Source organism: Nesoenas mayeri, assembly GCF_963082525.1.
Source record: "Nesoenas mayeri genome assembly, chromosome: 3".
Lineage (NCBI taxonomy): Eukaryota > Metazoa > Chordata > Aves > Columbiformes > Columbidae > Nesoenas > Nesoenas mayeri.
Window position 1 is genome coordinate 114,060,493 of NC_137544.1, and position 24,145 is coordinate 114,084,637.

A 24,145-nucleotide genomic window follows, 5' to 3' on the forward strand; every position below is an offset into this window, starting at 1 on the left:
TACATAAATTCATTATTAACAGAGATCTCAACATTGGACTGTCTTGATGCTGAGCTATTTTGGCTGGGCTAGTAGGCATGCTTCTGGAAGAATGGGACCAAGAAGCAGAATTTTGTAAAGGGAAAGACTGGAAAAAAAAACCAACAACAAAACCCTAGAGGAAATAGATACATCAATTCCAGAAAAGCTAAAACCTCTCAGGGAATGGCAGCACACAAAACTCCATTATAGTGGGAGTGAAGGGAACCAAGGAAGGATGGTGATTGCCCATGGGTTAATATGGAAAGCCCACAAGAGGATATAGCAAGGAAACTGGCCTCCCAACAGGGGCCTGTTAAACATGGGGCTTTTAGTACCACTGCTGCTTTGATGCCTCTTATGCAAGGTAGAAATAACCTGCAGAACAGACTGACATGAAGAAGCATGAAATGAGAACTGAATGGCAAAATCTTGTAGTTGGAGCAGTAGTCACATTGACTATTATACACTATTCTATCAATCTAAACAATTGCAAAACTGTCAAATAACAAAAGTAAAACTCTGCCATCTGCTCACACCAAAATCCTGGCTCAGCAGAAGGCCTCTGCACACAGCCCTGGGGACACCACCATGGGACAAAGCTCTCCCCCCAGCAGAGCCATGAAAGGCTTTGAGCTTAACCTCCAAAACTGCAAAGTGCTTGTTTTGTTATCCATGGATAATGCTTTAATCTGCCGGGTGAAAGCTGGATGTTGCTCTCTTTTATTCTGGCCATACACAATTGCAAAGCTCAAAAAGAAAAGCCCCTCGGCCCCCCCCATGCTCACTGCTCCTCCGAACTGCTGACGCCTGGACGGGCAGCCCCAAGGCGGGGCCATCGGGTTTTATTTAATTCACTGCTGCAGATGATGCCTTTAGTGCCACAAACTGCCCTGGAGTCAAGTCCTAATCATCTGGGGGGGAGGGGGTGATTATGTTCAGTTCTTCCTCCCAAAACTCCCCAGGCATAATTCAGATCCAAACTGGAGAGACAGGCAGCCACGCAAGAGGGGAACCCGGCACTGCACAGTCCCCCCGAAGCCATGTACAGGAGCAGCTTTCTCCGCGAGGTGCGCAAGGAGAAATATGAAAGGTCTGATGCCTACGATGAGCTGCGAGGCTCCCCCGAATTCGACAGCTTGGCCCAAGCCCGGGGTCTGGAGAACCTGCAGGAGCTCAACGAGCGTTTCGCCAGCTACATCAACCGGGCACGCGTCCTGGAGCAGCGCAACACCATCCTGCGGAAGCAGCTGGAGACCTTCCAGCGCATGGACGAGCTGGTGGGCTTGGACGAAGCCTTTGCCGGGCAGATCGAGTTCAACCGGCAGCGGATGCGGGAGCTGGCGTCTGACCGGGCCAAGCTGGAGCGAGAGGAGAAGGACGCCCAGCGCATGCTCGATGAATACCGCAACAAGTAAGGCTTGTGAATGGAGGAAGAGAGGCAGTATCATTTTCATAGCTAATCTTTGTAGTAAGGATGGGTTTGGTGTCACCAGCTGCTTCTCGTGCACAGGTGATGCCTCTTCATGTGCATCAGACTTGTAGCCAGGGATGACCTGTAAACGCATTGTGAAAAGCAAGGTGCCAGGACTTAAGAAGCTCCAGTTCTGTGTTTCGTGGTTTCACTGCTGCTACCCTTTTTCCTTGAAAATAAGAGAGGGTCTTGTATTAATTTTTGCTCTAAAACTTATTAATTTTTTACATGTATAGCTGCATGGACACTATTTAAATTGACTTTTTTTAATTAACTGTAACTAGGGCTTACTTTTAGAGTAGGGCTTATATTTTGAGCATTCTCAAAAATCCTGAAAAATTATGCTAGGGCTTATTTTCAGGGTAGGTCTTATTTTTGGGGAAATAAGGTAGACAGACAATTGCCCTGTCCCTTCTATGGCAGCAACTCCTTGGTGTGGCACCCATTGGTTGCTGCTGCTCGTCAGCTCTAGGAGGATTTTGCTCTGAGCTGCAAAGAGGGAATAACCTAGTTAAAAAACAAACGACTTGAAGCAAGTCTTATGCCTGAGCACTAAAGTTACACAATTCCAAATATCTCCTGGGATGTGTGGGAGATCTCTGATAAACTCTTATTTACAGGCATTGTGAGGCACCTGGGCCAGTCTGTGCCACCAACTACAGATGTGGAATGAAAAGAATGTAAATATTTTTTTTCCTGGTTTGTGAAATTTGCCTAATTACCCTCTTCTTCCTTGCATGCTACTATTTGCATCTTGTGTTACTAAAGCAATAGCTGTAAGAACAGATTTTCCCCACCTTCACCTTTCTTTAACCTCCATGGCACCACGATTCAAAGAGCAAGAGCCTTAGAGGGTGAAGCACATCAGAGCCTCCGGACACATCTAATCTCTTCCCTTCAGCAACAGGCAGTTTTGGCCATGTTGCTTAGTTGATTACACAATGAGACTTGGTGAGTATTGCTCTTGAAAGGTCTGCTCACAGGAGAGAAGGATCTTGGTTTCCTGTTATATATGGGTCAGGTTTTCCCCCCCCCAAATGTATATTCGTCTGGCTCATTCAGGAAAATTTGGCAGCAGCATGGAGGCTGAAGCGGAGCTTTTAATCCTGCCCACCAAAGTGTGAGGGGTGCACTCTGTATAATACACTTTAGCTTAGTTAGAAACAATTCTCACTGATAGTGATGGGAAGGAAAACAAACAACACAGTCTTGATGGAAGTGCAGCCAGTCCCAGACAATGCTTGCCACAGCCACCAGAAATATTTTTAGTAAGGCAGCAAGTGAATCATCTGGAGTGCTGTCTAGCTACTGCAGAAATACGTGTCCCTCAAGACTTCATCCCTTGTCTCCATCACTGACATTTTATCTGACCTTACCCAAATGATATGATTTTTTTTGTCTCATCCTTTGCTGATTTTCCCCTCATCTGGACTAGTAAGTGTAAGACATGATAATATTTTCCTTTTCTGTCTCTGATCATTTTTCAACTGGATAGAGCCAGAAAACAGATATGTGATAATTGACATCGAGGCCATCTGTGTCTTTCGGCCATGGTCCCATGATGTGTTGCTATCAGCAGCTGTACAGTCCTAATGCACCCTCATTCTGTCCTCACCCCTACACGCTGCTTGGCACACACCGCCCCATCTCCTGTCCTGCCACAGATATTTCTGGGGCAAACCTGAGATTTGAAGCAAGAAAATGAGCTGGCTGGAAAAAAAAAAATCTTCAACCCGATTTGGAGAGCTGCCACACAAACAGCCCATGGGGGCTGTGAGCTGTCACAGCTATAGAAATGCCAAGTCCTGATCTCTCTTTCTCATCTGACAGCAGAGAATCGCCCATCGGGATGCACTGAGGCTTAGTGCTGGAAATGGTCGGATGTCCACAATGCCCTGGCTCGGTGCCAGCAAGTAATAAGCACCTGATTAAGCAGTTTTGTATAGTGATATGAGCAGGAAATTCAGCCTTGAGCCAATGCTGTAATTCAGCTGTTGGCAGTGATGCTTGTTTGTGTGTTTTTATTACACGGTGTCCATGAGATTTTGACTAAACTCCAAGTTTAGTCAAAATTAAATACTTAAATGTCTAGCTGCATATTAGTTAAAAATTATCTACAAACTATATAGAAACATGTAGTGTTATGATATACTTGGGCATGATACATTATCTGTGTCTGGAATATTTCAGGCAGGGGAAGAGCCAGCACACCAGAATACACACCTCTCTCTTTGGTTTTGATAATTTTCAAGAAAAACTGTCCAGAAATCAATTAGAAAAACGTACCAGAAAATATTAGTTTGTACCAGCAATATTTTAATGGATTCCTGCATCCACCTAAGCAGTTTGTGGATTAACTGGCAGTATGGTTCCCCAGTATGGTGCTTTATGCAATCTATAAATAGGTGGGGGAGAATACAAGACATTGAAACTCCTGGGGTGGGAAGCACCCAGAGAAGTGGGGTGTTCTTTTTTGGAAAGTGAGATTTTAGGGGTAGTTAGTGACTTGTTAGAAAAAATGGACGGTGTCTTGTCATACAATCCTGGGATGGGTGCTCAGCAGCTGTAAACAAAAGTAAAAAGGAAACTGATTATATCAAAGCCAACAACCTTGCAGTTTAAAAATCAAAGGTACACAGAGCCATTACAATGGAAGGGCAGTGGCTACCTTTGTGGCAAATTCCCTTCAGTTTACATCAAAAAGTGAATATTGGTTTTATTTTTTCCTCTTGTGAGCTGCGGAATTTGACTTGAAGACAAACATGGAAGTTTTTTTAGCATCTGAAAAAAATGGATCGGGTTTTGACTTGCAGGCATTAAAATAATGCCAGTGCTCTGACACCAGGTACTCTGCCTTCTCACCCTGTTTCTAGTTCAAAGCCATTCTGATGGCTATGATTTAGCTAGTTAAACTTATAAGTAAAGCTCTCTAAACAAAATATAAAGGAGTAATCTTCTGTGCTGTGTTAGGGCCTTGCCATGTTGCTGAAACTAGAAGGATTCCTGTGCCGAAGAGCTGCTCTCCTACCTAGGCCTGCGCTACCCTCGCAGATGCCTTTCCCTGTACTACCAACATACAGATTTCTTGCTTTGGTTTGAAACATTTAAGTGTCTGCTTTTGGCACACCAGGACTAACAAAATCTCTTAGAGTAGAGCATTGTGTACCAATTAATTCTCAAATGTGTGTGCCCTTCACTAATGCAAAGAATTTTAGCTCTTAGAACCATTTTTTTACGCTCACAGTTTGGGAAATAGATTTATGTCTATAACTAGACCTTTTAAAGCTACATTTAAACACAGCAGGGCCTGGGACTGTGCAATTAAATGTGCATGAACCATTGAAAAGTAGGTCTTACATTAAAATTTATTTTTAAGTCCTCTATAGGCACATTCACAGCTTTTCATATCAACATGAATAATTCAGACTCTACCAACAGAGAATTCTTTCTCTTGAAGCCGGAAAAAAAAAAAGCATCACTAGGAATTGTTTGGATGCATCTCATAAAAAGACTAATTATGCTAATTTTATTGACCATCATTATTATAGCAATGTTGCATCTGGCTGTGGGAAAGGACTGTGTTTCTCTCTCCATGATATTAGGAAAGATGTAGAAACCCAGACTTTAGTACTCTTGACTGAACAGGATTAATTAATTTTAGAAATTAAAAGTCTTACTAACCGATTGTTTCATTTAAAATTAATTCACTAATCTCGTGGGTTTTATATGCCATATGATTATTTGGAAATAGCTAGACATAGAAATTTGCCCTGTGTTCTCCAAGCTGCACTGTGTGGTGATGCTCAGAGGAGCTGACACCCTTTGGGACCACAGTGGAGATCCAGCACCCATGAGGGGGAACAAAAACAAGTAGGAAAATGTGATAGCTGGGATCTGCAGAGCAGTAGGGACTCTGAGGCCAGTGAGCATCAGCAAAGCCATTTTAAAGAGCAGTGTGCAGGGGTTGTGTCCATGCTGCTTCTGTGGTGATATGGAGAGTTTAACCTGCTGCAGCCACAGGTGAGGAGTTCCTCCCTGCCCTCCACCCGCTCCTCTTGCCCCACGGCTGTCAGCTGCTCAATAGCAGCTTTTTGATAACACAGATAGCAATCACTTCATAAATCAGCAGAGCTCTCACGGGGCTCATCCGAGCTTCTGGTGTTTAACAAACCAAGCGTTACTGGCTTGTCCATCATCGTTGTAGGACCAGCATTTTGCAGTTTGTGTTCTCTTTGGTATGCAAATTACTGTTGCCTCTATTGAGAAGAGGCTACAGAAGTACCTCAGGGAAACTGAAAAGGAGGAAAGTAGCAGGAAAGTTTAACCTGGGCTTACGGCAAGCCACGTTTCATATATTGCTGGAAGAGTTCAGCAGGGTTCAACAGAGAGACAACATTTCTCTTTATATTAAGAGCACAGGCTTGACATGGAATAGAGTATCTGACCATTGAGCATCACGAGGATGTGTTATCACTGTTTTCTTTGGAGAGGAGCCAGCCCTTGCACTGCAGCAGAGGCAGAGTCTGAATAAAAAGGGCCTTGCCCTGAGGACCCCATCTCTTAAGAGTCCGTCTGTCAGTGAGAGACAGTGCTGCTGGAGCCGTCCTTTCCAGGTAGAGAAACCAGCCTGGCAGTGGGTTTCCCTCCTGCATGCCTGCTACCATCACCAGCCTAGTGCCCTGAGCTGTAGTGGAGTTCAAGGGGTTTAACAAACATCTGTAAATCTGTTAGTGCCCCAACAGAGAGCTGCTAACCTAAGAGAGGCGAGGGAATGGGAACCTTTGAAGTGTAATATACTTTCTTTGAGCCCAGCATCCCCCTCCACTCCATTTTTGTTTCCCCTCTGTGAAAAACAATATCTTTTTTTTTTATCCTTTATTTTTCTTTTGTTCCAAACAGTCAAAAAAAGTTTGTTGCAGCCCTAAAGCTGCTTGACTAGGTGAGAAGGGTTTATTTAAAAAATAAACAAACAAAAAAATCAATAAAGCAAAACCAAACCTCACGGTTCTTAAGTTCCAGGAAAGACTAAAAACTTCACCTCTTTTCAACGTGCCCAGGTAATTACTTGAACATGAAATCAGGTTTGAAGCATAACAAGGCTGCAATTTGTCAGCCATTGCGTTTACGTAGGCAGATTTCAGCAGGCGTAGAGGCATCATGAGGTCTCTGAAGCATTTCTAAGAAGTCCTTAGCCCTTTTGCAGTGAGCTTCTGGAGCAGATTGAACACCACTTAAAAGCAGTCCTCCTTCAAAGAGTAAGCACACAATATTAACTCTCTCAAGGCTGCCAGGTGGATATATGGCCAGGTGACGCAACAGGTATTTGGGTGATTGGAGAGTGAAGGAAAACATAGCTGAATATTTTGGTCGTTGAAATAATTTTTGAGTGAGGATCTAGCAACTTGGCAGCTTTGAGCAGGTTGGAATGACATTAGGGCTGAGATTTAGAACCTGACTCTATTTGGGCGTGTAAACCCAGCCTTTTATTGTAGCTATGTATTTGATTTTCACAAGCTGCCGCAGAAACCGAGTAAATGAAGTGTTTATTGTCCACTGCACGCAAAAACATTTATAAGATAGATAGAAAATTGGTTGGAGGTAAGCTACTTAATAAACAGGAGAAACAAAGGCAATCTCACTTTTAAAGCTGAATATTCTTGGTTATATCCTTGGAAGCAAAGCCTGTGTTACTACAATTTGGCAAAAACACGTTGTTTTAGTTTTGTCAGAAAATAGCACTCCAGTTGAGGAGGCCCAGCGATTTGTAGGAGTGATAATGAAATAAAATCTCATCATTTTCACTTGTTTCTTTGCTGTTCATGGTAAGAATTTAAAATAGGCCAGCGACCAACCCTGCTACTATGAGATTTCAAAAGAAGGGAAAGTTGGGAAACCAAAGCACTAAGTTGAGTCCATTCTTTGTTCTGCCGAGTTCTTTCTTTGTGGTCCTGCTCAGTTCACAAGTGACCCCATCCCTTCAGCTTTCCAAGACATATTAAAAGAGATGAGAATAACATTGGCTGTTCATCCTGCAAGAGATAAATGAAAGAAGTGGGGTTAACAAGACTGTTATAATTTGATCCTTGATCTGTTCAGTCTAGGAACTGACACGTTCCTTGTTGACTGGAGCAAGTCCCCTGGGTGCCACTAGCATATGTGGGCTTAACTGATGGTTTCAGAAGACAAACGAGTGCTTATGTTCAATTCTGAATTTCAGCCAGGGTTCGTGCTTATGTTGATGTCCATTGTTTGTACTGCAAATGAAGGATATTCACCACCAAAGCTGACTTGTCACCCACCACGAGGGTTTCTTGTAGGGAGTAAGAAAGGAAAGCTTTTTATATTTCTGTATATCTATTATTTTAAGGCAAACAAAGGGATAAACAGGAATAGACTGTATTTATGTGCTTTGGCACTGGAGGAAGATGGAGTTTGATGAGCTACTTGTTCAGTACTGATGGCAAAGCCTTGTACTATAAGATGCTTCTGGCTGTGTTTGTTTTTTTTTTAATGGAGCCTCATTAAACTGTGTCTCCTATTTTATATATAGTTTATTTAGGGAAAGGAATAAACGACAGTAATGAACAATTAAGAAATTTTGTACTGTGCAACTAAAAGCATTTCCTAGAAGATAATTCTAGAGGGATTTTTTACAAGGTCCAGTAGTGACAGGATAAGGAGCAATGTTTTTAAACTGAGGGTGGGTTTAGATTGGATATAAGGAAGAAATGTTTATGATATGGGTGGTGAAACACTGGAGCAGGTTGCCCAGAGAAGCTGTGGATGCCCCATCCCTGGGAGTGTTCAAGGTCAGGTTGGACGGGGCTTTGAACAACCTGGTCTAGTGGAAGGTGACCCTGCCCACGGCAGGGGGGTTTGACTAGATGAGCTTTAGGGTCCATTCCAACCCAAATCATTCTATGATTCTATGAAAATACAAATACAGAGCCATAATTCTTAAAAGAGTATGTGCCATTTCCTCAAATCAAAGGTACACAAAATATACATCCATTGTTCACTCACTCCAGGAACATGGGCACAGTGCACTTGTGGACATTTTGTAAATGCATAAGAATATTTGGCTGAATGTAATCCTTACTAAGAGTCACACATGATTTTTACCAAGCTGAAGTATGAATTGCTATTAAAGGGGACATAAAGCTTGATTTATTAAAGCACCCTAATACAGCATTATTCATACATAGTCAATATATGAAATTGCAACCTTTGAGTTTAATGTGTTTATCATGAAAATGCTTATTGAACAGAAAACCAAGTACAATGTAATTAAATGCTAATGTGCCAATGTAGCAAATACTCACGTGGTAGCCACTGATGAATGACTGTCACTGTAGTCCAATGCCAGTTGAATATACTTTTATTGTCAATAATCTATTCTCGGGCTTTCTCTGAAAAAGTGATAGCAAATGTCTTCCATTGTCTTCTGCTACATAAGTTGAGGACAATTAGTAAATTCTGGAATTACTCTTAGCATCTGAGAGAAAAAAAAAAAAAAAAGCAGCTAATGCCTAAATAAATCTTTTAGGCCTTTTCAAGATTCATATTCTGCTTCAGTGTGAAGCATATGTTGTGTGTGATATTGCAGATGACAGTGCAGTTTGCAAAAGCATGAACCATTGACATTCATCTCCTTTCTTCTATTTGCAGGTATAGAAATGAACGTGAATATCAGCAGAGGCTAAAAGAAACCCTTGAACGCCTTAATAAGGTAAGCCTGGGAAAATGGAAAAGGAAAGGTCTTCATCATTTATTCCTCTGATTTAATTTACTACAGCAATCTTATTTGAAGAAGCAGTGGGAAGATAAAATGTCAGAGCAAGACATTTCTTGTCATCATACATCAATGAAAAGTTTTCCTTCCCCTCCATCCCCTTCCCTAAGCCTCGTGCAAATGGCTGAACCTTGGCATGTGCATACACACTGCGCAGTGCCCTGCTCTGGACAGCCCTGTTCATTTTGGTCATGTAGCACATGCCATCTGCAGCCCACAGCCTCAGCTGTGCTCAGGACATCATTAATTTTTCAATAAGACTGAGGACTAGGAGGATCTACTGCACAGCACTCCTTCAGAGCATCAGCAGATGGCTCCTGCATTCATTTCAGGACCTGGAGTTGACATATCTTTTCCTTCTTCCACATCCAGTGTTAGCTTTGCTAATTCACCCTTGCTGAAGACCTGGCACATGTTTAGGTGCCTTTAATAATTCTTTTTAACTCTTAACACACTGGTTTTTTTAAACTCAGAAGACAATTTTTCTGAGTTAGAGTCTACACACAAAGGTAGGAAGAGTCCATTTATTAGTTGTAATGTGCAGTAAATTCATGTATCTAAGAGTCTGGAATATGACTGGAGAAAACATATTTGTTGCTAAATATTTCTTTTCCCCCTCTTTTCTTTTTTTTTTAAATACAGTTATTGTGTTAAAGTATATTTAGAACTGATATCGTGGCATGAGAAAATGATGATTGCATCCAGGTCTTGAAGTCTGTTGGATCTCAAAGCTCCTCAGTCCCTCACAGGATATGGTCAGTCCTTCCCAGGACAGACCCACAGCTTCCCACCAGACTTCCAAGCAAAAGAAAAGCTGCAAAACGCCCTGATTTGTTCCTTTCACAGTGAAACATGTGCAGTGTTTACATTGAGCTGCACTTTCCTGAATTAATGCTATGCAAATAACATAGCTTGAAGAAAATGTAAAAGTTTACTAACATATTTAGGAAGTTTCCAAACCAGGTCTATGACAGTGAGAAAGCCTGAGTCATCTGCTTGCTACTTGCTTTCAACTGAGTGAAGAAAGTTGTATGATATCTTTCCCCAGTTCTGTTTCTCACAGCTTATCCTTCATCTTCTGTTTTGGAAAACAATTATGGGTGAATTAAATAGAGACTTTTATTTCCCCACTACAAATGGCAGGAGCCATTCTGCTTGAGCACTGTCATATCAATGCTATGCATGTTTTATATTAAAAATAAGTGAGCTTTTCAGCATTTCTGTCTTCCATGAGCTCTAGACATCCTGCATCGCTGCTGTTTTCCAGTGTGCTAGCAGGGCTCTTGGGCACCCTGCAAACTCTTAAAAAATATTTGTGGAGGCAAATATTGTTTAGGCGGTAGTTGGAGGTGGTGGGTCCAGCTTCACTGTTCCTCTCAGCCTACCTGTAGCTAGAGAAAAGTGAAATAATTTGACAACACCAGGCACATCTGGCAAGATCTTGAACTGTGGGGGGTATTTTTATTCCAGGCTGCATCTGGGCTGCCCTTGTTGCAGCACCTCCTTGTATTGAGGCACCAAATGCTGAAGAGAACACAGCTGATTTTCTGTACAGTGCCTAAGACGTAGCCTGAAATCTGCATGTCCAAATGGGATTTTGCATATTTTCTGACAGATGGTGAATCCGTTTGGAAAATCAGCACACAGTGGTTCTAGAGGTAGCTGAGGGATTTGTCTTCCAAGGTAAATGAAAATGCTGCTTCAGCACATGGATCAGGGTTCTGGAATCAACACCTAAAGCAGAAAGGTTTTTCAGAAGTTGAGTGAATAGTGAATACTGCAAAGTTCCGAAGAAAATGCATCGGCGCTGCACTGTTCTAATAGAAAGCATCATCAATGAAGCCGGTGTATCTCAAAGCAGAGCATAAAAACAAATGTATTTTTCCCCTTTGAAGGAACATTTGGCAAGCCAAATGCTGCTTTTGCTTATTACATGCAGAAATATTTGCTTGTCTGTATTATCTAAGGCCTTTGGGGCTTTTTTTGGCTCCCCCCCAAGCCTGCCAACATGACTATTGTCCTGTTGATCTTCCCCTCAATAGGAAGGCAGAAGAGCACAGAAAAGCAGTGGGCATTCCTGATGACTGGCTCAGAATGTGCTGGTCTGGATGTGTCTGAATCAGCTGCTGTCTCACAAAGCAGAGAGACTGCTGGAGAGGCTCAGCGGCATAATGAGACAGCTGACATCTACGCATTTTTGGAATAGCTTATGCCGTGCATGTGCAGAAAGAAAAATCCCCTTCCACCAGTCATATGCTGCACCCATAGATTTCAGTCTTTTATTTGCAACCTGTGTTCCCCTCACCGAGACACATTTACAGCTGGTAATTTTAATTAAATTAAATCACAGCACATACGTAATTTTAAAGGGAGACCTTTAAATTCTTCCCCCTTCCCCTTTTTTTACACGCTTTAAGTTAAATGCAGAAATCAAGACTTTCTTGAGGCAAATCGCAAACTCTTGGAGGAACTTAAAAGTTTTGTAGAGTTGCAAGGAATAATCTGTTGACAACTTCCAAGATACTTTCTCAAAAGTGATATTTTACTGTATTAGTTAATGATAACCCTAGCCAAGAAGACATGCATGAAGTAGAAGAATAAAGCTATTACTTTCACACTTACATATTTGTAAAATATATTGCCAAGTTCCATGGAAATTATTCTATATTCAAGGGCTTATATTAAACAGCATAACACAGGAAAAAATCTAAATTAGACCTTTGAAAATGGAGATTTCACTGGATTTAAGTACTAGTGCCACTCACACCTATGTACTTTGAGATCATGACTGCTAGTCATACACCTTGTCCTCTGATTAATTGGACGTTATGAACTTCCTTCCTCACAAACCCCAATATTAGGAATTTCTGCAGCAAACTGACCTTTTGTAGTCTTGCTCATCTGTCATTTTTGTTCTCAGAAGTGGCTCCAAATGTGACAAACATTTGTGATACTGAAGAAGACACCAAAAGAAGAAGAGAAAATACTTTGGACCATCCTGTGTTTTTTTCAATAAGAGATTACTTACCGGGGATATTAAAAAGTTGTCAGGATACCTCAGGTCCTGCCATAAACCCTAGAGAAATCAACACCTTAGTCTGTTGATGTCTTCTGTTTAAGATTCATGCACCATTGCAAGCTTTTATTGTCAAAACCTGGTATTTCATAGCATCTATTACTTGGTTCCCAGCATTCATAAATCATATGGTAAACATATTTCGACAGTGCTAGTGCCAACCTGTATCATAAATTATGTTTGTACAGAAAAGCAGCATGTATAATAGGAGAAGATGATGAATAAGGTGCCTGCTGTTTGTTGATTCCATAATACTTTAGTTTCTCTAGGCTTTAACTCTCCACACAGGTTTCTAAGCATGTGCAGTGATCCTTGCTATGGCCCAGTGGCTGCTGTGGTTTTGGTGCTCCAGCTGTACAGACTGACCGTACTGTGTGTCTCTGCACTACAGGAAGCTGATGAAGCACTGCTGTGCAATCTGGAGCTGCAGATCGAGTCCCAGTTCCTGCAGGATGACATTAATGCCACGAAGGACAGATACAAGAAGGTAACCGACTGAATTTGCCATTTTCGTTGTATCTTCCTTCTAGAGACACATGTGAAGCTTTCCTTTGTCCGCAATCTCTTCCAGCGGCAAATTAAAACAAATCCCGTCTGTGTTTTGGTGGGTAAATATAACACTGTATATTTTCAGTGGGCACAACAGCTGAAGTGTGGAGGTCAAGTCCAATGGCTGGCTGGCTGCAAACGTCTGAATTGACTCCTACAGGGTCCAATGTCTACAGCTGTAGCCATGTCTTGATTAATTTGTTAACCTCTTATCATGATTTAACCCAACAGGCTGGTCAAACTGTCCCGTATTTCATGCTAAGCAGCTATTGCTTTCATCAGAGGAGGATACCCAGTTTTCTGGGACAGAGCATTCCAGTTAATCAGCAAACGTGAGACTGTGGCTGTATGATTAAGCTGCAGCCAATTAACATATGCAGCCCCCTTCTGCTGCCAAGGAGAGCTGTGAGGCCTGGTATTGGGCCACTGTCCCATCTTTGCTGCTTTTGAAAGAAGAGGCTCACTTCTTTACATCACATGCAAAGGTTTTGTGGTTCTCATTTTGAAAATCTCCTGTGAAATCAGAAATCACAAATTCCTTAATTAAGACTGTGAACTATGTTGTCACTTAGCCAAATGCCTGTAATGTACCAGTAGCATGATGAACCTGTTAGCACACATGCACTCAAAATGAGGTCTAAAACCACACTCCAAAACCAAGTCTGAACAGGAACTGGACTTCTATGTGCTGAAAGATGTAAATATCTAGGAACAATCCCCAAAAGTGGAGTACATTGAAGGGAGCACCTTGCTATGGCATTTTCTGATGAAGGTGTTTTCTACTTCTCCACAGAACCTTATGGAAATCCAGACCTATGTCAGTGTTTTGCAGCAGATTATCCAGACAACCCCTCGCGTGTCCCCTATAGCCACTGGCATATGTGAGGTAAGTATTACTGTTGGTAAATACATGCTGCTCCAAGTAAGAAAGAGACAATGTTTACTCCTAAAGCATCCCAGATCCTCTAACTCCAACTCCAGGGTTAAATGAAAACTTCAACAGCTATGAGTGAGTACGGAATACTGAATATAAGAGAAAAAACTACCTGTAGTTTTGAAAAATGAAATTGATCAGGAGAAGAGAGATTGTGTTAGTCAGGTGTGCTCTGGCAAATGTGCTAGCCCCAAAAATGGCTAGTTCAAAGGCAGCAGAAGTGGTTGAGCTGCCTACCTGAGGAGGAGCTGGCAGGATATATCAGTATTTACAGAGAGAGTAAATCTGGTCCTGGAGGGGCAAGATGTGGTGAAAAGTTGTAAGTCAAATATATTGTTATAGAGTAGATGAAAATTTGGTGATTCCCACCAGTATGAATGGCTATGCAAAGAACATTTATTAGTTGGAAGAAGATATGAACAGCTACATCTACAGGGTCTAATTTCAACATAAGCTGTACTTCTACAGTCCTGCCATCTGAAACCTTTATTCTTAAAGCCATGCCACAAGGGTTTACTTGAGGTTCAATACCCATCTTTGTCATTGTCTTTTGTAATTTTCTGTTTGTCTTTGCAGTTTATTTCCAGTAGTAGTATATCTTTTAGCTCTTTTTAAAGAGTGAAACATACTTTCCTGTATTAACATTTTCTTCCAACCAGGAAAAACTGATAGCGGAGAGAAGGATCCCTGTTCTGCAGAGCCAGCTGGAGGAATACAAGAGCATCCTCTGCCAGCTGCAGGCACAGAAATACAAACTGCAGACAGAGGTACTGCCATAACTAGCCACAAACACCACTGTAGTGCTTGTGAACTCTGCTCTTTTTATGGCCACATGGTCTTTAAGAGGGTCAGTTGGCTTGGAGACTTGGAGGTGTGTTTTCATTTTAGTTTTCCACCTCTGTCTTCAGCTGTTTCACTCCCTTTCTCTCGGTGGCCCAAATCTTCAGGTTTAGATGGCATGGGAGGGCTGTAGGTATCACAGCTACAGCGAAACTGTCCTGGCCGAATGGAGTGGCTGGTGGGAGAAGGTTTCCACTTTGCAACTGGATTCCTGCAGGATAGAGTCAGCAGGAGGCTGTGGATGGAAAAGACACATGGGGCTGGTCTTGCTTTCTTTCTCACTGAGCCTGGGCTGGAAACTGGTGCCATGAAAAATGATGGGGGACCTCCAGGGCTCCTTTCTGTCAGTGCTGAGCTTGCTGTGAGAAAGACTGGACAGACTTAGTAACCAAAAGTGAATGTCCTTTGAAATAGGTGTTAAGATACACTTGGCATCCTGCGTTCATCCCTGTCACTACTAAGCATTAAATCAATGCCAAAACCACCTACTTTTTGCCAATTCCTGATTCGCAGAAAATGCCTGGTCAAGACTTTCATACGTTGCTCCTGCCCATCTCCCAGCCAAACTTGCTGTAAATCAACCTTCCTCCTCCAGCCACTGTCTCTGAGCAAGCATTCAGTGCCGGGACAAGGGCTGCAGAGATGGAGGAGCAGCTAAAGCCTACAGTGAAGAGAAAACAGACCTGGATAACTGCCAATGGCAGGTCTGCCTCCATGCAGTTGAATGTTTCTTAGTGGATCCAGGGTGTGAAAAATTATATACTGGCATAAAATGCCTTTTGGTGATACTTTGGACGCCTCTGGACAGCCATAGCAGTAGCTATGAGCATAACTTCTCTCACTAGGGCACTCGGGGTCAGTGCTAACCCCAGGTCTTTTTCCCTGGTTTCTTTCTCATGTGTGATGCTTTGGTGGAAAGGATGCATGTGCTCTGGGAAGGCAAGAATCAATATACTGATAAGTGAGATAATGACTCAGTATAGGGACAAGGGGAGAAAATCAGCCTCCTGCTGGCAGACAGAGAGAGGCGCTCTTTGGGGAATTAATCATGCTGCTTTCAAAATCAAATCTTCATGTCCCATTTTAGAAAGAGTTTATTAATATGTTAATTCTCATGCCTTGAGTTTAAAAGGGTGAAATAACTTTATGAGTGGAGGTCGATGGCATGGTTTCTTGTGATGGTGAAGGCTCAAGCTGATGACTGAGGTGTCCTGGAGCTCCTTTGCTGTCCTGTGTCTGAGCCTGATAACCATGTTGGTTATTGACCCCACTTCATGAGCACCAAATGCTAAAGGGGTTTGTGGAACCTGTCGGTCCCCTCGTGCTCTGCATTATAGCCAAACTAATACCAAGGGACTTAGCTCCTAAATTTAGGCCCTTAAAAGGTTTTTGAAATTCTTGCCTGTAACATATAGAAATAAATCAATTATTAAAGAATCCATTAGTCAGTTATTGCCCCATTAGCTTTTTGTGAGTGCATCTCTTTAAAAGCTGTTTGAAAAGGGAAAAAAAAATCTTAAGTGATAAAGTAACTGTAATAAATAGCTGAAGATAGCAGAAGAAAGTGAGAGCAGAATTACACTGCCAAAATATACCACCTGTAATTCCTGGTCCTCGTTTTTGCAAGGGACTCATCGCCACCTCCTGGTCAATGTGCACTCCAGTGACTGGCATTGAGGCCTAACTGCACAGCACTTATTTTTATTGCTACAGTAAAAAAGCCAAGGGATTGAATGCACAAATGCAGTGAAATTGCTGCTGTGTTTCAGCAGTGCAGCCTCACACATCATAATAAAATATCTTGCCTTTAATTACCCTTGAAATGTGGGGATGCTGAATGCTTCAGAGCTGCTTCTTTCACCCACCAATTTTGTTTACCAGACAACCATGCTAGAGCAAGCAATTAAAAACACCCAGGAGAGTTACGACGATGAAATTCAGCTTTACAATGAGCAGATTGAAAACCTTAGGAAGGGGATAGAGGAGGCCGAGAGGACCTTGGAGAAGTATACGACCGACTGTCGCCAGCTGGTGATCTACCAGCAGTCCCTGGAGAACGAGCTGGAACGGTACAGGCGTATCATCGAGAACGAGGAGAGCCGGTAAGGCTGGATTTCTGGGCTCTCCCAAAGGGGCCAGTGATCTCTTTTGTCTCCTTTCAAAAATGTATGTTTCAGGACATTTGATCCACCCAAAACTATGTCCATTTCACACCTTTCACTGGTAGATATCCAGGGACAGGAATCTAAATAGATGCAAAATCTGGTCCAGCCTCAGCCAAGGAAAGGGTTAGAAACATTTTGAGCTGCTTCTTTCCATACAGCCCCATTTCCATAGGCTGTCCTGGTGTCAGTGCACAGAGGTCAGGAGCACATGAAAGCAAACCGAATGCCCTTTCCACGGCCCGGGTGTCAGCGAAGCTGCTGGGATATGACAGGCAGGTTGGTCTTGCAGTGCACAGACAGGGAAAATGTCTTGTAAAATGAAACACTCTTCACAACAAGGCGGGGGGGGGAGGGGGAAAGACGAGACTGCAAGAAATTTACAGGGATTTAGGTTGCGTTTAAACCTACATGAGGAGCACTGGCTCCCTCTAATGTCAACCATCAGCCTCACACAGGGAAAGGAGCTGGGCTAGTCACAGCAGTGCCCAGTGCTGCCTGCGCAGGCAGATGCAGCAGGACCAGGCTCCTCAACACCCAAACCACTGCTCTGGGTTGTCCAGAAGATGCAAGGGAAGGACATTCACTACTAATCAATCTCACACGTGGGGAACAGATATTTCACCAACTTTCAGTGTCTCGTTTTGGACACTGCATTCTGGTTAGGAGCATCCCATCAGGGTAATTCTCAGCACCAAAAATCAAAATGTGGATCTCTTGTATATCTACACAGAGTATATATCCTTCCTAGAGGCCAAAATATCTGAAGTTCTGGCAGAATGGACTGGAAAGGCCACAGGTTTGCATATAGGCCAGCCTCTCAGTTATGATTTTTAACCCTTAATACCACTGACTCCTCAAATATTTACCAAGGAAGACTGCTCAGTTTTCTTCTTGCCCTTCTGAAGTCAGGCATATGCAGGTAACGTCGTAATGGCTACCAAATTTCTTATTTTACTGGCCAGCATTTACAGCTCTTGCTGACCTCTGGTAGGCATGGATTGACTGTTTGCCCATCCAAAATCTTTCCATCTTTCAAAGTACTGTGCTAAATTGCAACGGCTTTTAATTACTAGAGTAGTTTACCTAATGGAGCATCCCACATGTCCTGCTGGTGGAAACAGTCCAACTCCTGTGAAGGTGCTGTGGCTGTGTCTATTTTCCCCAGGCAAGAAACAGGCTCCCAGTGTTCTTCTTGACTCCTCACCACAAAGAAACGCATTTCTTTAACCTACATGCTTCATTTTGCACAATTTCACTTGCTCTTGATGGAAACGAGGGGGAGGGATCTGACCGATGCGCGTCTTCTCCGGCAGGTTAAACTCTGCTATAGCAGGAACGCCAGTCACACTCTTCACGCAGATCTATAGACCTGTCCAGCCTCAAGCTTCAAGGGGAAGAGGTAAACCTGTGACATATCTTCCTGTGTCTGTCAAGAGCAGCATCATTGTATTTTTAAGCTGTTTTTCCATTTGTCTTCTATGCAAACACCAGCCATGACAGCTTGAATCCAGGCTTGCTAAGTAAATGAAACAATTTCAGCTTACCTCAGCTGGCTTTGGGACAAGCTGTCAAAGGCCAAAACCACAAACTAGTTTCTTTGTTAATTTTGACAACTTACTACTTAAGCCAATCAATAGAGTGAAGTCAGAAGGCACCTGAAACTGTGGCAAGACTGACTTGTTGGCCCACGCTTCAGTTCTGTACAAGGAGCATCAGGGCATGTTGAGTGCTGCAGGCAGGCAGAGGACACATTTTTGGGCCTGTTTACATGCCATGGCCTGGTTCCCTCTGAATGGTGTTTCTTCTGTGTTGTATGATTGCTTGTTAGAATGAGGATGCTTGTAAACCTGGTGACAAGGAAATGGCCAAGACTAAACTAGCAAGGCTCCTCTTAGCAAAGAGGGGAGCTGGTTTATAGAGAGGTGCTCTAGCTACTAACATACTGGATGGCTTGCTATAGCTTGAATCCAAGGCTCACCAGGGTTTTACTAACAACAAACTGCCCCTGAGAATAGAGATAAGCTGTCAAATGAAGCTTTTCTTTGGGGTGCAGCTGTAATTTTTCGAACTGCTCTGTGAACTGCAGCATTTTTCTACTATATGGGTCCATAATGCCTGAGGCCAAATCCTCAGCAGCTGTAAGTAACTACTGTGCTGCAAAGTGTTGTTTTATACCCGCTGAGGATTCGGTCCGTCTCTTACCACACCTGCAAGGCAAACAGGGTGTTTTATGTGCATCACTGCACCTGTGACATGGGACAAAACAACTGCCTGCGGGAAAGCATAGTAATAGCTATCTGTATCTTTGTTCCCCTAATTCCCAGCGCCACCCTCTGCCTCCTCTGCTCTAGCTGTTCATGCAATGGAAATCGATAGCCTGCCTGTGCTCCCGCTGAGCTGTCGTGGGGTCTGTGGTTGCTGACTGCCCAGGAGACCAGAGTCCCAGCCTGTGGGCTGGGATTTCCTCTGCACGGGCCTCCAGCTCCTCCATGTTTGAGTGATGCCAAAATGATATTCCTCAGCACCACGCCACTGGTGGGGCAGCTGCTTAGCTCTGAGCCTGCTGTCTGCTCGCTGTGACATGCCTCCCTGCAGCTGCCCGTGCCCAAAACTGTTGCGAGAGGAGGTGGCTGGCTCACTCTTAACCCCCCTGGACACAAAGGCAAGGCGTCCCCATGCTGTGCCCATCTTCAGAAGCACTGGAAGAGCTGGGGATGACCCTCACCTTTCCCATCAGGCCTGCACTGCTCACCCAGCAAGGCTGCATTCAGCGGGAAGGTTTCAAATAGGGCTTTTGGTTTTTTTTCCTCCCTAAACCCTAGCAGGAATTGTAAAAGCCAGAGAAGCTGTTTCTAGTTAGTCCTACTGCCGTGCCATGCAAGACTTTGGGCACCTGGCTTCAGTCTCTGCCTTAGCAGATGAGGTTTCTTGTCTAGTGAACAGGGCCAAACCCTGTCACAGTGCCTAGGAGGAAGGTGCTTAGCGCAACTGCGGCAGCAGCCGGAGCTGAACGCTTCTGCTGAGCATTAATGCCGGCCTGAAAGGTGAACTTTTTGTGCAGCTGCTTCTCTCACACGCACAGTTGTTCTGTCCCCACGCTGCCTGTGGCAGTGGCGACCTCAGATGCAAATTGACTACTTGGCCAAGGGAGCTGAGGCAAAAGAAGAGGCTGTTTAATGTGCTGACAGAAGCTATGCTCACATGTGCTGCTGCATTCAGCTCTCCACATGCAGCAGGGAGAACAAGAGGAGGCTCTAGCATTTGCAGCAGCTGTGTTCAGCACTGTTTGTTGTTTGCTTTGTTTTGTTTTTTCCCTAGATATCACCCAGGCCATGCAAGATATTGCCAGTGTGAAGCCCAGACAAAAAGCTCTGACAAAGAAAATTGCCAGGAAAAAGGAGCTGATGTCTAGAGACATAACTGATGGTCTCTCGCCTGAAAGAATGTACGAAAGAACTCTGGAAGGTTTTGACCAAGACCAGCTGGAGTTTGTGCACGAAGGCTCAGTCACATGTGAACCTGGGCAGGAAGGATTAGAACTTGCTGAGAAAGAAATGGGCCCAGAGGATGTACCTGATGGAGCCCAAATAAGTAAAGCCTTTGATAAATTTTGTAACATTGTGAGGGAGAAAATAAGAGTCTGCAAGAAACGAGAGCCAAAACCTGAAGGCTATCCCAAAGGGCGTTATGTGCTGGTGACAGGGGAGGAAGGCTATGAGGAACCTTCCGTCTTGGCCCCCTCCATCCCACCTGCAGGAGGGATCACGGTTTCAATCAGCGACGGGAAGGTGATGAATGGTGGTGAAGTGGAGCCCATCCCAGAGCTGCCCGAACCTGGTGAACCAGCAGAAAAAGAGAAAGAGCTTATCTGTGAAAGAAGGGAAGAGTTTGAACTCCAAGAAGAAGAAAAAGAAGACATGCTTGAATGGGGGAAAAAAGCGAGAGGAAAAATTGAGCAAATCATAAAGTATCCAGACATCTCTGAGCCTGAGACAGTTCCTTCCCCTGGTCTGGTAAGCCCAGCCGAGCCAGGAGTCCTTCGAGAGACAGAATATGACCGAGAAGATAAGCAGGGCCTTTTGTTCCGGGAAGCAGGCTTGCCTGGCTCCATGAGCTACGAGAAGGTGGAGGTGGTGGAGTCCATCGAGAAGTTTTCAGACGACAGAATCCAGACATACGAAGAGACAGCGATGATTGTGGAGACAATGATAGAGAAGACAAGCAAGAAGAAACCAGGTGACAAAGGCTCTTAAGTGACACGCCCCCCACTTGATAGTCAACTTGTCTGGCATAGTTATTAAACGACTGTTTTTTTTTCCTGATCGAATGATACAGTAGTGAGATTTTTGCTGTTTGGTATGGAACAGATTGATATCCTGATGGCAATTCCGTCTGATGTAGGCTCACCTTTGGTGCAATGACCGTTGGAGCACTCCAGGGCAACAAGTAATAGGTACATCCTATGCAACTGATTTTCATGATTAGGACAAGTTGAAAGTAATTATTATTACGGAGCTGCCTGGCTTTCCACAGTATCTGGAACAAATTTGCGTATTCCTCTACTGCTCCTATAGCTGCCGTACGATTCCCCATCTCTCAGACAGCTGCAAATGTTAACTTGTGACATCTGGTTCATTTAATAAAAGTTTTGCCTTCTACCGAATATCCCCGCTGTGGGTTCGTGTTGCCTTTACCACTGACTAATAGTCCCTACTAGTAAAAGTCAACTGACTGGGTGTACAGGAGTTCTTCCAGGGGAAGGGGATGGATGGACACCTCTTAAATAACCTATTCCAGATCTCTTTGATTTACAGCCCTTAAATAGAGAGGAGCTTGGCAGACCTTTCTTTTTGGATCTAAAGACAAGCTGTATTTGAATTAAGATCTTACTGTGTACCTTCTCAGAATAAAACCTGAAATTGCAGCAGACTGGAGGATAACTCACAAAAGATACTAAAGTCGTTGTCCTTCACCAACACAACTATGATATTTATGAACGCCAACAACCTTTTGAGCAGACTGCAGCCAACTCAAAAAGACTGTGTGTTTTGGTATTTTTTGTGAAGTAGCTCCTTGGCCTGTAACAGTTTACAGCATCCAATGCTGCTGTGGGATCCTGCTGCAGCCCAGGCAACTGCAGTCCCCCATGGGATTGCTGCAATGAGTGGTGCCCTTCCATGTCCCTGTGCCCAGGGACGCAAAAAGCAATCCTGCAACAGCCTCTTGCAGCTTCCGGAAAGCTTCGATTCAGGAAAAAAAATCCTTCACCTCTCTCTGTGCCAATATCAAGCACTATTTAAAGTGCTGGTGCATCATTTAGGCCCCAACTTGACTTTAGATGTACCAATAATCCTACTTAAGGCAGGTACATACTGATGTACTTTCTTAGTTTGGGCTCTACATATTTCTTCTCCCATCCCAAAGTTTCTTTTTCAGCTTTTGGCATTGTTAAGCCTTTTCTTTCCTGGCTGATTACTCCTGTAAATGACATTTGAGCTGACAAGTGTGAGTATCAGTCACGACTACCTTCTCATATTACCCAAGGCTTTCCTTTGATATTGTTGGTGTGTGTTTTCTTTTTTATTAGTGACATCCAGTGCAGGTGTAGTATATAATCTGCTCTATTATATCTACTAAAGTGGCACCTTCTTTGAAGCAAGGACAGGTGACCCACAGTCACATTTTTACTTAGGATTGTCGACACTGTTTTATTGAAATGCTGTGGAAGTGTACGCCAGACATGGCTTACTAGGGTGTGTGCTGCTTTTCAGTTTAATTTATTAACAGTGTAAATAACCGCAGAGAAGGAATTTATCACTGCATATGCAGGCTGCAGCTTCAGTCAGCGCCACAGAGGCAGCACTTCAGGAGAGCCTGGGTTGGGTGTCTGACGTGACTATCCCGTCACCTTCGGCTGTTCTCTGTGTGGAGTCACCACTCTCCACTGCTGACACAGAACATGTTTTTTTCTGATGCACGTAAACCTTGTTCAGCAGCTGGACAGGATAAATGTGTGGGTTTACTGGCACATTTTCTTTAAGACATCTCTTACTGCATTGCATAGGCAGCAACTTGAGGTGCAAGAGGTGACTTGAGCTGGTGCGCAGCTGCACTACAGCCACCAACATCAGAAGTCAAGTACCATGAGGAACTGAGGCCTAAATTCTGCTGCACTCTCTGACCTGCTTTCCACCAACATGACGGTTGCCAGTAATGCTGCAGATGATGGGCATCTTTCCATGACAATTATATAGCAAACCTCCAGCATTCTATTGTTCCTAATGCCAAGAGGTACAGTAAATGTTATGAGTTATGGGCTCACCTCGGCTTTAAATGCAGACTCTCAATGAAGTGTTTAAATGCTGATGGGGATGGTGAGATACTTGCAAGCATCGATTCAAGAGCACCTGGGACAAGACGTAGGTTACTCAGACACATTCTTGCCTTTGTGGCAATCAGAACTAGATCAGGCGGTTCTCTGCCATCTTTTACACGGTAAGAAATTCTAAAGTGGAATGTACCCTGTGCCATGGGATCATGTGAGATTAAAAAAGTACCTAAACGTGTGGGTGAGAAGTCAGGAGGAAGAGGGGGAAACAGGATTTTGTGGATCAAAGTGTTCCAAACAGCGGAGAAAAAAAACCCTGCTGTAGTATTTCCTTGGGGCCAGAACTGCTGATGAAGAGCAGTGCAAAAACGTCACTGTCTCCTCACGTGTCCCCTTCCCCACCAAGGGCAGTGACTCAATACCCACATCGCCATGTCTCAGCAGAGCTGCCCTTGGACCTGGTGTGTTTTAACCACCAAGTAACACCCAAGGCTTTTCCTCGCCCACGGCCTTCATCTTCTCTGTCCCACTGCATCACAGAGTTAGCGTAAAGCCTGTTAGGCTGCCTCTGTTGCTACCACCTCTTTTGGAGGATTGTGTTTATCTTCTCAGTATACATGGGCTACAAATGTATTTATTAGAGTAAAAAGCAGAGGCACAGGAACTCATCCCACATTCAGCAGCATAGTACTGCCTGTGCACCTTTGGGTAGGCAATGATGATAGGACCTGCCAGTTTGCAACAGCTCTTTATTTTACTCATATTATAAAACATCATCACAGGGCTTTAGTTAAACAGTGTTCACCTGTTTCAAATCATGAGCTTCATTTTCCCCTTTATTATAAATACCAATAAAATTAACTTTATTTTCCATCAGCAATACCATAAAAACTTAGTCTAACTGGACATACTTTTTCAGTGATCTCCTGATGCAAAATTCCTGAAGAATTTGAAGTAGATCTCTATACT

At 43.5% G+C, this 24,145-nt stretch overlaps 1 protein-coding gene across 1 annotated transcript; it reads left to right on the forward strand.

Annotated features, from left to right (window-relative positions):
* Positions 1-1,061: 1,061 nt before the first annotated feature.
* Positions 1,062-21,101, forward strand: BFSP1 (beaded filament structural protein 1; the record flags this gene model as incomplete). The annotated part of the gene is made up of 8 exons (XM_080342335.1): positions 1,062-1,432; positions 9,161-9,221; positions 12,752-12,847; positions 13,703-13,795; positions 14,503-14,610; positions 16,565-16,785; positions 18,162-18,247; positions 20,167-21,101. The coding sequence occupies 8 exons, from the start codon at positions 1,062-1,064 to the stop codon at positions 21,099-21,101; spliced, it is 1,971 nt and encodes a 656-aa protein (XP_080198461.1).
* Positions 21,102-24,145: the final 3,044 nt, after the last annotated feature.